General features: G+C 33.4%; 1 protein-coding gene across 5 annotated transcripts in view; it reads right to left on the reverse strand.

The window, feature by feature from the left end:
• Window positions 1–239: 239 nt before the first annotated feature.
• NUP37 (nucleoporin 37) overlaps window positions 240–17,851 on the reverse strand; it is a 39,442-nt gene continuing 21,830 nt past the window's right edge. For all 5 annotated transcript variants that reach the window (XM_079141393.1, XM_079141391.1, XM_079141392.1 and 2 more), the window contains 5 exons: window positions 9,577–9,667; window positions 4,283–4,464; window positions 3,782–3,832; window positions 1,925–2,018; window positions 240–1,438 (listed from right to left, as the gene is read on the reverse strand). In XM_079141393.1, coding sequence (XP_078997519.1) covers window positions 1,325–1,438; window positions 1,925–2,018; window positions 3,782–3,832; window positions 4,283–4,464; window positions 9,577–9,667 — 532 coding nt within the window. In that variant the 3' untranslated portion in view covers window positions 240–1,324. The remainder of the gene's footprint in view (window positions 1,439–1,924; window positions 2,019–3,781; window positions 3,833–4,282; window positions 4,465–9,576; window positions 9,668–17,851) is intronic.

Raw genomic sequence — 17,851 nt, forward strand, 5'->3', positions numbered from 1 at the left:
AGAAAAAACTGCTATATAATATTTTCACCTATACTTCAAAGCTTGAGATTTACAAACACTTATCTGATTATAAAACTTCACTGTATTTTTAAAATTACCTACAATATTTTCCTCTCACAATTTTCCTGATTCCATAGGATACTTATTATAAGATACCTTATGAATAGAAAACCTGAATAAAAAATATTTATTGACTTTATTAATTAAAAATACATCTTTAGATCCTCAAAAATAAAATTATACATCTTTGAAATAAATCAGTAATATCTGCAAATCTCTGAATGGTGTGGCAGACACATGCTAGGTATTTCCATTCACCTTTAATCCTCACAGCAGTTCCATAAGACAATGATTTCAATCTCCTATTTTACAAGAGGAAATGAAACTCCAGAGAGTGAGTGCATTAACTTGCAGGAATGCTTAATTTATAGAAATTTATTTAACTCTACCAAACTGACAAGCAGAGCATCATCTTATACACTTTTAGCTTCATCATGATGTGTCATAAAAACGACATGCCTATCTTACATAACACTGATTTTAATAGCGGGGAAACACAGTTCGCCATGAGGTACCATTCCTAAAATGTTAATGTTTCTTAGTAAAAATGATGAAGATCCATAAAAGAGGGAGGGTTTTAAAGGTATAAATCACAAGTCATTCTTTCAGGTGAGTTTTATCTCTTACACCAGATATTCTAAGAGCGCTGAGAAGTCCAGACCAAAGCAATCTACATATAGTATACAGGGTAGGGTAACATAATCAAATCATATTTTAAAGAAATTGAAAACCTTTTTTATATTAAATTGACTAATAATCCTTTAAAATTAATGAGAAAGTTTAACACCCCTATACACATAGATTGCTAACAAAAATGCATACACATACACACATATACATTCATCCGCTTTCAGAAGAATTAAAGAAGCAAAATAAATTCCCAAAGCTCATAAATGAAAACTAAAAATAAGATCTTATTCTCCTTTTGTAAATATTTGATCCTGAGAATTAAGAAAAGAGCATATACTTAATATAGAAGATAGAACATACTTGAAATAATCCTTTAGTAAAATCAAAAATTTTTTTCCCATTCATCTCTTCTCTGGAGCTGAGTTGCTTGCTAAGACAATTATACAGTCTTACATGATGATTTAAAAAAATATGTAGAGTAGGAAAATTATTTTTCAAACCATCAACATTTTATTTAACAAAAGCAACAACTGAGACATTCTAGAGTTTATAGGCTATTTGATATAAAAATAAGGAGTTTTCCAAAATATATACTAAAAATACAAAGTTTAAGAATCTAAAGACAAAATTTATTTTATATTTCAGTCACCCAAAACAACAGCTTGTGGTCTCCTCCAATTGCACACAGTGGGAGAGTCCTGTGCCAGGAAAGGCCAGATCCAACGGCTACAGAACCAGTGAGGACAGGCTATAAAATATGAGAAGAATTAAAGGAGCAAAATAAATCCCCAAAGCTCATAAATGAAAACTAAAAATAAGAAACACAATGATAAATTATCTTTGTTAAAAGTAGAAATATTAAAAATATGCTTCCTCAGACATGAAATGCAAATTATCTATTTGCAGATGGCTTGAATGAAGGCTATAATCTATTTATGAATAACTGATATAGCCCTGACTCAAGAATTTTTGCAGTCAGTACCAACCAAAGAAGCAAAATTCGATTAATATATTTAAATAAAAGAGAAAATACAGAACCAATAGAAGAAATATGCTTCTTACATGAATTTTGGGAAAAAAAAATCTGTTGTCACTGGTGATTTAAATAACAAAAACGCATTCAATTTAAGCACATAAAAAACATACATGTCTTTAGTTACAAGTTACAAATTTGTGGAAAAGTTGAAATTGTAAATTAAAAAAACAAATATGCCACAAAACATTTTGATATTACCTGAGTGTGTCCTAAATGATGAATTTGCAACTGGCTTGTCATTTTGCCAGGATAACCAGTGGTTGCAAACAAGTTTTCACTAATTGTGGACCATCTAAGAAATGAGAAAGCATAAGAATAAGCACGATATTCTACAGATAACTACAAGCTTTTCTGAAACAGGTTATTTTTCCCCCTGCAAAAAAGCAAAACTTTTCTAATCTTAAATTTGGTAATGTGGCTTTACCTTTAGACTGGGGATATCTACAGTTAGCTATAAATATGTTCTCATTTTGTAAATATTAAATGTTTATTGTGTCATTGCATTAAGCTCCAAGGTTACATGAGGTTAATACAGTCCCTTTCTTATACGCAAAGGGCAAACAGTGTAGTGGGAGGCCCAAGACACCAATAAGACAGCAGATAGATATAAAACCTCATAGTACAATACATTTAAGGTTTATTGACATTTCTTATAAGCAATATATTCATGTGTTTAAATTTCTGGCATGATATAAATGCCTAGAATAGTTAAACATTTAAGCTTCAAGGCATTCTGGACATTGAAGTTAACCAAATCAATGTTATTGGAGCTTTTTTGTTTTTAATATTTTTTAAGATGTTGATAAAGCTTTATTTTTTTCATTTATTTATATGAGGTGCTAAGAATCAAACCCTGTGCCTCACACATGCTAGGCAAGCACTCTACCACTGAGCCACACCCCCAGTCCTGTTACTGGGGCTTTGACAACATGCCTAGCTAGCATAATAAATGGAGTATGGAAGATATAAGAAAAAAGGATTCCATGATTTAAGAAAATGGCTAGTCTTGGACATTCTTAGTTGCCTGTCCAGCAGCTATTTTGCTTTTCTTTCATGCTAACTGAACCCCAACTTTTTCTGGCACAGTCCAGTGAGATATAACTATCTTAAAGTAGTCACAGCAATACCCAATGAAAAGGAGAATGCTCCTGGTTCTCCTCTGATCTTAGTCTGGAATGAGGCCACGATGCCTGGAGCTCTAGTAGCCATCTTAGAGCTGTGTATCAACAAGCCCAGAGCCTAGGCACTGAGGATGGCAGAGGAAAAGGTGAAAAATGTCTGAGCTCTTGATAACACTGAAGAGTTACTAAACCAACACCCAAACTGTTTCCTCCAGACTTCTTAAGTACCATAGTTCATTGATCTAAAAATATTTGTTTGCTACCATCTCTGAAACCAGGATGCAGCTTATATCTATGGCATTCTTATAGTAATTGAATATATGTTATTTTCAATAATGGTGTCAAGTCCTATATTTTTTGGGGGATATTTTAGATTTGATGAAAAATAGCATATTACTACTGATTGTAGTATCTGATATTTGGGTTTCCTGTTGTTTAAAGCTGAAAGCAGCTCACTGATTACACTTTACAATGGAATAGTAAGAAAAATGAAATGAATGAAAAAGATCAAGGCAGATCAGTTTAAGTAGAAACAAACCCGGCATGCTGAAATGAAGATATATACTGTCTGGCATGTTCTCATTCAAAATGCAACAATGAAGTTTATAAATAAACATAGGTCCAAGTACATTTACATCTTTATCAGCACAGAACAATAAGGTAGCAAAATATATTTCAAATTGTTGAGTGATACTGATAGAGTGACAACATGTATTTTTGTGAGTTACAACATTTTTCAAACAAAATGTCTGGAAAAACCCCCACTTGTAGCCTAGACCAAAAGGCAAAAGTAAAGACTGAGTTGAGAAAGCAAAATAACAACAAAACAATCGGGGGGAAAAAATCCAGTCTAATGGTGAAGGCTAGGGAAGAATTTCAGTGGTGGTACAGCACAAAATCAAAGGTGGCAACTCCAACAAAAATGGTGCATTACCTGAACAGGTAGGCTCGATCCATGTGTACCGGTCTTGTCTCTTGAGGATAACTAAAAAAGGATTTTGCATTCTGTGACTTTAATGTGTTAAACTTAAGTAGATGAAATGAAAGGTTTTAATGGTGTTTGCTCTTTAAAAGCACAATATACTTAAACAATAACAAAATTCCAAGTAAGCACCCAGTTAAAATAGATAAAATACGACACAACTTAGAACCATTCATTACAGGGCACATCTTTCAACAGGGTCAGTTATTCTTCTTTTCTAACATAAGTAAACATTACTCAGATCAAAGATTTCCTCCTCTGCATTGTCCTGAGTTACTCCCAAAGTAAACCTGCAAAGCATGTTATGTTATGTGAAACCCCAGAGCTCCAGCCCTTCTACAGGACAGTCTTATTTTCATTCCACTTGGAGGGCCAGATTATATTATTATATTATTATATAGTGATTGTTACTGGTGTTTTTGTAAACAAGATACAAACATACTAAGGAAGTACCTGGACCGAGTGATGTCCCAAATTATCCAATCATTTCCTGCAACAGCTCCAACTTTGAAGGTGTTTTTTAAGCACCAGTGTGCTGACATTAATGGTATCTGTTCTGATTCCAGAGACAAAATAGCCTGTTGGGCCAAAAGATCATAAAATCGGATAGTTCCATTCTTCTCTGCAACCATCAGCTGTAAGACAGACGAAGAAAAGAACACTTAACTACTGATCTCACTAGCTAAATCTGAGAAGCAAGCAGAGATTCAATGTTATACTACAAAAAGTAAACATATGCACATATTTAAAGAGATAAAATGCAAAAGAATTAAGAAAGATATGTAAAAATTTCTACTGAATATGAAAAAAAAGAAAACACCTCAGATAAAGATTCAAGAAAAAAAGAACTTTAAATGATGACGTATGGTCATTAGGCAGAAGAGATCAACCTGAATATTCATTCTGGGAAAAGTTAACCTTTTATGTTAGCTTTATTGTCTAGAAAGGATAGCTAAATATGTATCTCTTGATGTAGCTATATCTTTGTTATATATATATATATGCAATTTAAGTTTGTTTCCAGCATGGTATAGTCGAAGAGCTCAGGCAGTTCTGGGTAGCAAGGCTGCTTCCTCCACTTAAAAACTGAACAATGCTGCCATATGATAGGCAGCTCCCTCATTTCTAAACTGGAGACTGGAGGGTAAGGATAGCTAATGGGTTTCTGTAATGATTAAATGAGTAATGTATGTAAAACACGTAGCCAGTGCGACCCACAGTAGCTTTGCACTCGGTATTTCCTTTTTTTCTAAGATGACACTGATTTAATATATTCAATAATCAGTTTTTTTAAATCTGTGATTTTATCAAAAGCACAAATAAGAGATTGCTGTGTTTATCTAAGTATATGAGCTGTTGACCCCCAAAGAGGGTGCTATATAAAATTCTTTACATCTTCTGTAAAGTTCTTTCTTTTTAAAAATGCTGTTTTAGGGGCTGGGGATATAGCACAGTTGGCACAGTGTGTGCCTTGCATGCACAAGGCCCTTGGTTCAATCCTTAGCACCAAAAAAAAAAAAAAAAAAAAAAAAAATCAGAGTAAGAATGTTCTTTTAATTTTGATTATATTAAGATAAAAACATCCCTAAAGGTATGAAATAGCAGTGGTAGGCTGAAGAGAATGTGGAAACTGGCATCAAAATTCCTGGTCTCTGCCATAATCTGTTGAATGACCTGAAATTTGCTTTTTTCTTATTGGTAAAATGAGGGACAATTATATCAGACTCAAAAAGTTACGATATGGCTAAAATGTGATTGTTTAGTCATTCCATTATTCTTCTAACAGTCCTTCATTGAGCATCTACTATATTTATATAGATAGCTGACTCTCATTAATTATAATAGGTGCTATGAAGTTGTGGCAAACACTGAATTAGCAAATATTAAACAACTGCTTCTAGGGGAAATAAAGGGTTAGATTCTTGGGAGCTCCCAAGATCATTTTTCACAACTGGTCAATGCATACATACTGTTGTGTTTCTGCTTAAAGACACCTTATGTAATGTATCTTGATTTATCTTGATTCATTAACATAGACCCTCATGATCAAAAGCACTATAACTTATTCCTGAACACAGTTTATCTACACAGGTATTTTCTCCATAAGGCATAGCATAGCCTTGCACTTAGGAATACTAGACAGCATTTCAGTACTATGCTTGGGGGCCATTTTATACAACAAAATTAACAACAAAAAGCACAACAATGTAAAAAATGTGACACTGGCAGACCATGGAAAAGACATGTATTTATAGTATGAGGACTCAGACAAGAAAGCAGAGCGTTGCCTTGTCTGACCTTAACTGGGAATGTGCACATTAGATGTTTCAATATTTTTGCTGCTCTGCACATATCGGTGATTACAAAAGTGCTAGGAATACTGATTTGGGGGGGTTACAAATGCATTTTAATAAGTAGGTAAATTTACAAATACAAAAATCTGTGAATAATGAGGATTCACTGTATACAAATATACATGTAAACACTGTTACTTTCAACAGAAGTCAAAGATAAAACACATGAGCCTTAACCTCAAGAAAATTTCCATTTTACCATATGCATTTATTTTGTGTTTTCCAGATTATATGGCTCCTTCGTGTAGTTTATCTCATGTGATTTTTCTAAGCTTTCTATGAGATAGGTAATCAGAGACCCAACTCTCTTCTCTTTTGGTTGTTTAATTTTCATCAAGATCAAGCAGAAGAGAATAAAAATTTTGTGTTTGAACTAACATGGTAGGCCACTGAAAAGCACTAGATTGTTATAGCTATAAAAACACCCTCAACATCTGATTGTTTACTATGTACTTTTAAAAGGACTTTACAAATGTTAATTTATTTAGTGTTGAAATAATAAAAATAACCATTTTACAAGAGGAGGAAGTGAAGGCAGCAAATGACAGAGTTTAAGCAACTACTGAGTGGCAGACTTGAACTTGACTTCAAGCAGTTAACACAAGAGTTCATACTCTAAACCAATTCTCTGTGACACTTTTCTGTATTCTAAGCTTCTGAGTTTAGGAGTGATATGTGAATCTGGTATTTTAAGGATATTAACCAATAAGGCAAGAAGGATCAAAGAGTGGAAAGTCAGAGACCTCAGAAACAAACCAAGGCCTGATGAAAGCCAACTAAGAGAACAGGAAAAGGAAGATGCATCTTAATGAAGATGGGAACAAGTAGAGTTGGTGACAATGAAGGAAAAATTTAAAGGCAGGGGAATGTTTATGTTTATTTAGGGAAGGAAAGAATTAAATATGACTTGAGGTTTGTGAGTTAATGTGATTTGGAGCAGGAACTTCCAAACATTAGGAAATCATAGAAACATTAAATAAAAAAGAAGATGGGGTAGGGTGGAATTTCAATGATCTTTAGAAGGAAAATAAAAATTAAGTTAAAGCATATGGAAGAAAGGAATCTGAAATAATAATAAATTTAGCATTAAGATATATGTTTGGAGGTAGATGTTATAATGCATTTTCTTCTCATCTAGGTCAGTTTTTAAAAAGTAGTTTATTGTAGTTAAACATGGCAGTATTAACATTTTGGTAGAATGTTTGTTTCAAGTAGACTCATGTGCTAGGACAGAAATCTAGGCATAAAAATTTAGAACCTGGATTCAGAAACATTACTAGAGCACTAACATGAATAAATTAGAATATTTTGCTCATACATATATCCAGAGAATAATTTTCATATAAAGACCTAATAGGCCTGAGACAAATTTCCAAGGAATCTCAGGGTCAAAGAACACACTAACATAGCCTGGGGCTTACCTCCTCTGTGAAAGCTGCAAGACGATTGGATTCATTGTGCTTTATGTCAGTAGCCTATTAAATAGATTTTTAAAATTCTAGTACTTATTATCTGTGAGGCTATATTTACATGTTTTTCTTCCTTACAAATCAGTGTGTAATTTAAAGGGGGAACTTTATTCTTTTTATTACCCCCTATTACAAAAGGGTACGGTATCAATGTGAACTAATCCTTGGGACAACTCATGAATATATAGTTTAAAAAAAAAAAAAAAGCTGGCAGTGTAAAAAGATACATGCAACGTTGCTCAAGAGGGCTAGGGTAGTGCAGCTTGGGCCTTCAAGAGAGAGGTGGTCCACGGTGTGAAAAACTGCGTTGGGATCATGAATTAAGGAAAAGGACAATGTATGTTTTGAAAAATATCAGTGATAATTTCTGAAAGAAGTGGCAACTGAATGAGACTGCAGTTAGACCATGGGACAAAGAAAACAAAAATCCAAGTTAAAAGTTATGGGTGACATATTCAAACATTTAAAAATAAAAGGCATGAAAGTTTAAAATTTAAAGGGAATATGGAAGAATGCAGTCATTAACAGCAATAACTATTGTGTTGGGCTGCTCGGGTTCAAATGCCAATTCTTCCACTTAGCACTGATGTGACTCTGGGCAAGTTTATTTAACTTCTCTGAACTGTGGTTTCCTTATCTATGAAATGGGGATCATCAGAGGCCTCAGAAGGGTACCATGAAGAGTAAATGAAATGCTAACTATGGGCCTAGCATACGAGAGCACTATTTGTTTGCTATGGTCAAATTCACCTTTTTGTGCAAACTTAAGGACAGAAGAGAGGGGATGGAGAAAGTGTTTAAAGACATTAGAGGACTGTGAAAGCAGGATGCCTAAGGAACAGGCATGGGTCCCAGAGAACACCTTAAGTATTAACTTTAAGAAAGCAGAAACTTCTCAGATTCTACTGAGATACAATAAATGCAGCGATGTTTAATAGAAAATATTGGTCAATAACATAACTTTTTGATACCAAGGCTTGAACCCAGGGGTACTTAACCACTGAGCCACATCCCTAGCCTTTTTATATCTTATTTAAGACAGGTGCTGTGTTACTTAGGGCCTTGCTAAGTTGCTGAGGCTGGCTTTCCACTAGCTATTCTCCTGTCTCAACTTCCTGAGCTGCTGGGATTACAGGCATGAGCCATTAATAGCATAACTCTTATTGAATGGCTCCTGTTTTCCCAGTGAAATCAGAGTTAAGGCCAATGGATAATCAGATCTCTTAGTGTACCTTTAGTATTTTAGGAAGCTCTACTTTTCGAACCCCTGGGATAGGGCAAATCTGCCTGAAGCCACTGATGCTTTCTATTTATTATGGCTCATAAGTCTGGATGTGCCTGCCTCTCTTTTTATTTTTGAAACTGGTGATTGAACAAGGATCACTTTACTTCTGAGAGATACACCCAGCCCTTTTTTTTATTTTGAGAAAGGGCCTCTCTAAGTTGCTGTGGGCCTTACTAAGTTGCTGAGGTTATGGGCAGGCCACCGCTCCTGGCCTTTGTTCTTTATAAACTTTACACTGCTACTAGATCATCTGCATATCAAGTTTTAGACTAAATCTGCTAAAGGTCAGGAAAAGTGTACTCTGAATTAATGCCATTTTTGGGTGATCGCTGTCAAATTAAAACATTAACAATTTTAGATAAACTTACTAATCCAAATGTACTCATGCCAATTAGGGTCTCTCAGATGAGAAGCCACTGATTTTTCTTTTCTGTGGGGGTATATATTGTATGTGTATGTCTTTTTCAGTTTGATAAAAGAACGCTAAGTTATAAATAACAACCTTGGGGCTGGGGTTGTGGCTCAGTGGTATAGCATTTCCCTAGCAAGTGTGAGGCACTGGGTTTGATTGTCAGCACCACATAAAAATAAATGAATAAAATGAAGGTCTATCAACATCTAAAAAAAAAAAAAAATAACCTTAAAATTTTCCTCAGGATGCCAGCACACACTCATTCCAGGGGAATGAAGAACAAAATGAGCTGTTTGTGCTCCTTCCAAGTTCCAAATCCTAATAAAAGAACAGGAGTACATTAAATATTCTTGATAAATTACTACTAAAAATGAAATTTCTACAAATTTATTCAAAGCCATTACTACAGATTACATGATAAACATTTGTAATTAATGTGCATTTAAAAATTTTTATTTATTTTGATTCATTGCGTTTTCGTTTCTATGGCTGTACATGATGTAGATTCATACCATTCATGTAATCATATATGTACATAGGGTAATGATGTCTGTCTCTCCACTATCTTTCCTTCTCCTGCCCCTCCCCCTCTCATTTCCCTCTACACATTTCAAAGTTCTCCATTCTTCTCTTATCCTCCACCCAACGCCCCTGTTATGTATCCTCATCCACTTATCTGAGAAAATATTTGGCCTTTAGTTTTTTGGGATTGGCTTATTTCACTTAGCATGATATACTCCAACTTCCATTTACCTACAACTGTCAAAATTTTATTCTTCTTTATGGCTAAATAATGTTCCATTGTTTATATATATATCACATTTTCTTTATCTATTCATTTATTGAAGGGCATCTAGGTTGGTTCCACAATCTAGTTATTGTAAATTGAGCTGCTATAAACATTGATGTGGCTTTGTTTCCGTAGTATGCTGATTTTAAGTCCTTTGGGTATAAACTGAGGAGTGGGATAAATGGGTCAAATGGTGGGTCCATTCCAAGTTTTCTGAGGAATCTCCACACTGCTTTTCAGAGTGGCTGCTCCAATTTGCAACTTCACCAGCAACATATGAGCCTTTTCCCCCACATTCACACCAACACTTATTATTGCTTGTGTTCTTAATAATAGCCATTCTAACTGGAGCAAGATGAAATCTTAGGGTGGTTTTAATTTGCATTTCTCTAATTACTAGAGATGTTGAACACTTTTTAGTGTGCATTTTTAAAGACAATTAATGCTGTTGTTTGAAAACGTGGAAAATAGTATGAAGGATTTGGTTTAACCATATTGTAAAAGAGGCAAACATATTCTAATTAACATAACATAGTAACACAGTTATTTGGTATTCAATTATTTATATGCTCTTTGTGGAAAATCTTGAAGCTTCTAGGTCAATTATCAGGTTACATTCTCATTTGGTAGTCACTTCAATTAACAATCATTCCTATCAGAAAGGCTTAAACCACCCTCACCCACTACTTCCATTTTCAAAATAACATATAAAGAAGCTAATATGAAGTGGTGATGTGAATTTAGAAGCATGACCATTTTCCACAGATGGAATAAGCAATAAATACCTTTGGGTTTCCAACTTAAAGGTATAGGTTATTTCCTATGTTATATAGTTTGTGATCTGGCTCACTTCTCCAATGTTTTCTCCCAAAGGTGGCTGGGCTTGACAGCTACCAGATTAAAGAAGGATTGAAGACCACACAGTTGGTTCCTCCTACTCTTTTTGTCCTCATTAGTTACAAATCCATAGTAACAAGGACAAGGGTTACTCATTGCCATGGCTTTCCATCTCAATGACTTTTCCACCCACAGTGTGGAATTAAGACTCTGAAATCTCAGGTATGGTACTTTGTTCTGAGAATTGCTATTCCCCACCCAGACTTCTTACATCAACTTAGTCACTATTATTTGGTACTGACAGAGATTAGCAAGGTAAAGACAGAAATTAGTAGGTGATTGGCAAAGTGCCCACAGAATTATGGTTCTTGAGAATTGAACATCTTCAGGGACTGGGGCCCAGTGGATCCTGTGCTTGGCAAGCCTAAGACCCTGAGTTCGTTTTCTTCTAGGTTTTTATAGTTCATCTATAAAATACTTATAATTGTTTTGATAAATTGAAATGAAAATAATTTCAACAAATTTCAGGAATATATCCTATGCATATAGGTTAAATCTTATTTCAGAGAAAGTAGATATATTTATTAGACAATGCTATTCTGTGTCAAATGACATTATTTCAAACTTTTTTCTTCCTTATAGGAATTACAGTATCATAAACATTTTTATGATTATCTACTTGATTAAATATTTGAAGCACACTCTTTTCTTTTGCCAAATCAACACTTTTCATTGAATTTATTGTACAAGGGAGACAATTACAATGTAATTGAAGAGCGGAATCACATTTACTAAGGGTTTATACAATAGAGTTTCACTTCCCACAGTGAATGAGATTATTAATTATGGCAACTAAATATTTCTTTCTTCTCCATTTTCATTTGCATAATAAAGTACTGGGCCAGAATATATTTTACCACTACTGAAATAGCATAAATCTGTCTTCCAAATTCAGTGAATCCCATGAGAGGTTGGTTTAAAACCTCCATTCTTTTGATCTTATTCTAATATGTATTTGATTTTTTGTTGGCTATTATATGAATTGAGGAAATACATACCAGACATTTTCATGATTTTTTCAACATTTTCAAATGAAGGAAACAAAAGGGACAGAAAATATAGGTTGAGCTATTATAAAAAATTGTCAACTAATTAAGTATATTCCAATGAGCCAAATTTTAAAATAGTATTTTATCCTGAACAGAACTTGATTAAAAAAAAACTGACTTAAACACGAGGAAGATTTAAAGAGGGTGATCCAGATTACTTTTCAGGGGACTAGGATAAAATGATTTATGATTCATAATTACATGCTTATTCAATAATTCTCAGTGGTTGCATAACTTAAGTACTAAATATGCAAAATACAACAAATTGAGCTGAAATAAGTTATCCTAACTAAATTAGCTACAGATGGTATAATTTAAATTGTTAAGGCCTATTTCCCTTTTGATAGATTTTATAATAAAACCCTTCTCAAATCCTTTAATGGAACTTAACTCATTTTTCTGTGTCTTTACTACATGGTTCATATAGTTCACATTAGTTTCATCAGATAAAAATTACATTTCTTTTGCTTTTTTTTGAAGTACATCATGCAAAATAAAAGTATACAAATCTTAGGCATATAATTAAACTGAATGTATTCAAAGAGAACAGAATCCAAATCCACAGAGTATTTCCAGAACTCCAAAAGCCCTCCATCCCATTTCCTTGCTTTCACAAAAGAGCTGACTACTAACATGGCTATCCTGACTTCTAACACCATAACTTACTTTTGTCTGTCTTTTAATACCATAACAATGGAATCATGTTTCATATTTTTTTGGTCATTAGGTTTTCTGAGATTTACAAACATTGTTGCATGTTGTAATCTCTTCATTCTCATCTATCAAAAAGGGAAATAAGATTTAACAACTCAATTACACAGTATTCATTAATTAAGTATACCACAACATATTTATTAATTCTGCTGACAGATATTTAGGTTGTTTTCAACTTTTGGTCATTACCAAAAATGCCACTATAAACCCTTTTGTGCATGGTCTAATTTTATTGAGTACAGATATCCATATACAACCCCCCTTACATACACATATCTGCTAGGTATATACCTAGGCTTTGAATTGCTGGACCATAGTTTACAAATATGTTCTACAGGTATCACTGAACTGTTTTCCAAATTGGCTGCACCTCGTATTTCCTTTTTTTCTCTCATTGTTCTTTTCTTTTTTCTTTTTTTTTTTAAGATATTTTTAGTTGTAGATGGACACAACACTTCTATTTTATTCTTTTGTTTTTGTACTAGGGATTGAACTCAGGAGCACTTGACCACCGAGCCACATCCCCAGCCCTATTTTTTATCTCATTATCACTTTTGCTGAGGCTGGCTTTGAACTCGTGATCCTCCTGCCTCAGCCTCCGGAGCCGCTGGGATTACAGGCTATTTTACTCATGTTTATGTGCTGCTGAAGACTGAACCCAGTGCCTCACACATGAAAGGCAAGAGCTCCACTGCTGAGCCACAGTCCCAGCCCTGTTCTTTTTAAATTACCAAAGGAAAATAGCTAACACTTTCTCTTATTTCTGATTAAATACTGTCAGAATGGCAAAAGGCATAGCTTTTCAGTGGTCTTATTTTGTAATTCTTACATTTTATATTGTTATTTTCATATATGTATGTATGGACATATTTACATAAGTTTTAAAATGTAGTGAATACAATACACAGAAGCTCTGTAAATGGATTTCCTTGTGACAGATTCTTCCTTTCTCCCTCTGTAGGAATGAAGAGAAAGAGAAAGCCATTTCTTAATGTTCCCACTTGTATATTTGTTGTATGCTTACCAAGAGGGAATATGGGTTTTTTTTCTTAGCAAACCATGTTTCTAAATCTGATGTAAAATCTTGCTTATTGTTGTAATTATATAATTATTATTATGTGAATGGACAAAACACGAAAATCAAAGTGCTCTTTTAATGAAGTTGATGGCAATTAAGGCTGTTTCTAAAAGGAAAAACAAAAAAAAAAAAACAAAAAAAAACAAAACAAAACCCTCAGGCTGGGGATATAGCTCAGTTGGTAGAGTGTTTGCCTTGTGAGCAAAAGGCCCTGGGTTCAATCCTTAGCACCACAAAAAACAAAAACAAAAACAAAACTCTTGTAAGTTAGGTATGTGAGACAGCTACAAAAGCTTAAAGGACAAAAATAATCAAAATCCAGATGTATTCTGAATTAAGACTACTTTTGTAAGTGCTGTATTCCTGGTAGACATTGTATTATTGTTACTGCTCATGCAATACAAGAAGTCTAATGCCAATCAATGACTCATAATCTAAGAAAAAAAGCTTGGGCCTAATATAAAAAGATCGGCAAATTTTTTTCTCATATATATGCTATATATTAAAATAAGATAGGTAGGCATACTTTCAAAATGATTTCCTGAGTTTACTGACTTTTTGGTTCTAAGAAACTACTGGACATATTTACATAAGTTTTAAAATGTAGTGAATACAATACACAGAAGCTCTGTAAATGGATCTTAAAAAAACAGGGCTTCTACTGAAACAGGAAAACAAATTTAATATTTAGAAATTCAGGGTTTAATATTGGTAAATTTATTCAGCAAATTTGTTCATAATAATAAAATTACCTAAAAATTAATTAGTTTTAAGAGTTCATAGTCTTCTTAATAAATGAATAAATGAAAAGACAATAGACCATTTGCAGAAGTATGGAATAAATGTTACCAGGTTAAATTACCTGGGCCAAAAAATTAGAAGCTATATGAAATACACATGTATACTATATTTAAATGTTTGCAAAGGAAATTTTAAAGGAAAAGCTTCTAAGGTGAAGGTTATCTGCTGATACATTAAGAAGTCAGACCCAATAAATCAAAGGGCACTGAGTATAGTATTATCCTCAAGCGAAATAAGGTTTGATCCAATTTGAATTGTAATTATAATAAACATCTTTCCCGCACCATCACTGTAGTCCTAAACAGAACTGCTGTGGTTTGCCGTAAAAAGAATGAACGAAGAGTTAACTGGGTCTAAGATTATGAATTATACTTACTTTACTATTAGTAGTTTATTGCTAAAATTATTGCCTCATTTCAGACCGAGTGCTTTTCAGCAGAACATTAAGTATCTCTACCATATAGTACTCAAATGCAATTGTCCCATTTAATTAAGAAAATGGTGTCATAAATTTGGCATTGGCATATGGGTATATCTTAGATATCTCAAGAGACTTTTAAATTGACAACTAGCAGAGGTAGATATTCTGTTTGAGAATTCAAACGGAAATTTCCTGAGCAATACTCTGCTCTTCTTGTTTTCCATTTTTAATTGGCAGCTCATTGTCTCCTAGGGAGTTCATTGTAGACAGAAATTTCTGCTACCAAATGTTTTTGACAGCAAGACAAAAGGAGGAATGGATGACATTAAATGACACATCTGTATCCATTTGGCCCTCTGTAAAGGGTAAAGAAAAGAATACAAACCACAATCTTTCTAAAAGAAATGACTAGATCACATGAATCAGTGTACTGAATAATTAAATAAGAAAACAAGAACAAAAGTAATTCTGCAGAGATGTAGTTATAAGGATTGGGAGTCACTTTACAATGTCCCTGGGTGCATGAATGGGACCTCCAATGACTCTTAGACAAGAAACACATTTTTTACTGAGTCTGTGATAGCAAAATGAGGATTTTCCCTCTCATTTCCAAGTAATCAGTAACTAAGATACTTATGATATAGATGACTCAAAAAAAGTTAAGCCATGGCAAACTTCTTTAGTAAGTAAACACACAATTAGAAAGGAAAGTGAAACATAATAAAATGATTTACTGCTGAAATACTTGAGTTTGGGCTGGGGATATAGATCAGTTGGTAGAGTGCTTGTCTCACATGCGTAAGACCCTGGGTTCAATCCCCAGCACCACAAAAACAAATGAACAAACAAAACCTCAGTTTAAGCATAATGGAAGTTCAGAGATAGGGAATCTTCTAACTGAAAGCCCCAATCCACGGATTAGACTGACAAATCTTGACAGTGGGTTTGGTAGGTTAGAGAGGTGAATAGACTTTGTTAGTTTATGGCCCAGACTATGGAGAATCTTGAGAGGCAAAAAAGCTTTAAAAGTGAGCAAAACCAAAATGGCATGACAGTTTGAAGTAGGAATTTTATAAAAGATACTTCAAATGAATTTAGAAAATAAGCTCAATTTCTATTCTTTTTAAATACTCAAATCTACTGAGCAAGTAGTAGTAAGTTTCAATGCGCTAGCAGTATTAATGGATTATTTTACTGACTTTTGAATAAGAACTAAAGGGTAAGAAAGAACTAATTGCATATGTTTATTATTTTACCTTTCAATAATTAAAAGTAGTGAGTCAAAATTAGAGAATATAATCAAATGCTGTTGAGTATTTTGGGGAAAGTGAAGAAGTGTCTTGTTTCAAGCATAATACTAATGAACCAACTATATCAAACCAAAAAACTCTACAATTACCTATCTTCATAAATTTTTAGAGGGGTAAGAAAAGATCATGTGAACTTACACACTGTTGTTTTATTTTGACTTCTTGAAATTATAAACAAATTAAGCAGAAACTACAAGTTTAATATCCCAGAGGTGAGAAACTGAGAACACCCCACAGCAGAATTATTAACATCTCATTTAAGTTAAATAGGCAGATTTTTTAAGAATGAGAATTTTAAGAAATTTTGTCACATTTAAAAATAAACCTTAGAATTAAACTCAACTGCAAAGAAATACCATATGGTAGTTTTCAAACAAATCATATATAATTTCATTTTTAAGGAATTCAGAGTAGGACGTTTCCTTTAACTGACACAAGCCTTAACACAAACACCCTTACACTATTTAGGAAATATGAGAATTTCATGATGTCCAAGAAATTTTTGATAAACTTTACAATTTAAAAATTTTGACATGCTGAATACTAAAACTATAAATAAGGCAAAGTAGTCCTCATTATGCACATCAATGGACTTTCAAAGTAAACCTGGAAAGTATTTGTGCATGACCCTCATTTATATAATTCACTTAATGTAACCACATGAGGACCACATAAAGCAAGCTGAAATTATGGTAATCACTGGTTTGGTAATAGACTTTATTAAATACTGGTTTTGTATTTTATCTAGAAGGGAACATGAGAAAGAACAAAGTATTGAATTCCACAGAGTGATGTTAGCAGTACATCATCATGCAAAATTTTAGAAAATTCTTTAATTACTTTATTGATTTTTTAATGTATTCTAATCTTTCATTAACTTATTATTTCATTCATTGAATAAAAATGGTCTGTAAATGTGACCAAAAGGTTTTAGTATTTTTGGAGAATATTTTCACACACAGAATCCTTAAATTCTATTTATTGGAGGTAAAGTATTATCAAATAACACAAACTATCAATTTTATTCCATTCTCAAAGCTCTGCTAAACTTATACAATAATTACTTTTGATTGAACATATTCTAAAAATTAGAGGGAATTTTAGAAGATAAGCAGGGAACTTCATTTCCCGATTTAACCATAACTTTATAATGAATAATAGGAATTACTCTGATTTCACTTTGTGTCTGGAATTATTTAGGCATGGTTTATGTGCTCCTAAATGTGGATTAACTCCCAAGAATAGGTCATTGGCCTACCTTCAGAAGGCTCTTAGTCTCCCTTTTTCTGCTTTCCACAAGGACTGTTTTTAAATATATCACATATTTTGTGAACTCAGCTGAGGTGGGGGAGAAACAACACTACTCTAGGGAACTTAAGAGACTCTCAAATGTATCAAGACAGGTGATACTGCAAGAACTCAGCATGTAGTACACAAAAGAC

Source organism: Sciurus vulgaris (assembly GCF_902686455.1).
Source record: "Sciurus vulgaris genome assembly, chromosome: 5".
NCBI classification, from domain to species: domain Eukaryota; kingdom Metazoa; phylum Chordata; class Mammalia; order Rodentia; family Sciuridae; genus Sciurus; species Sciurus vulgaris.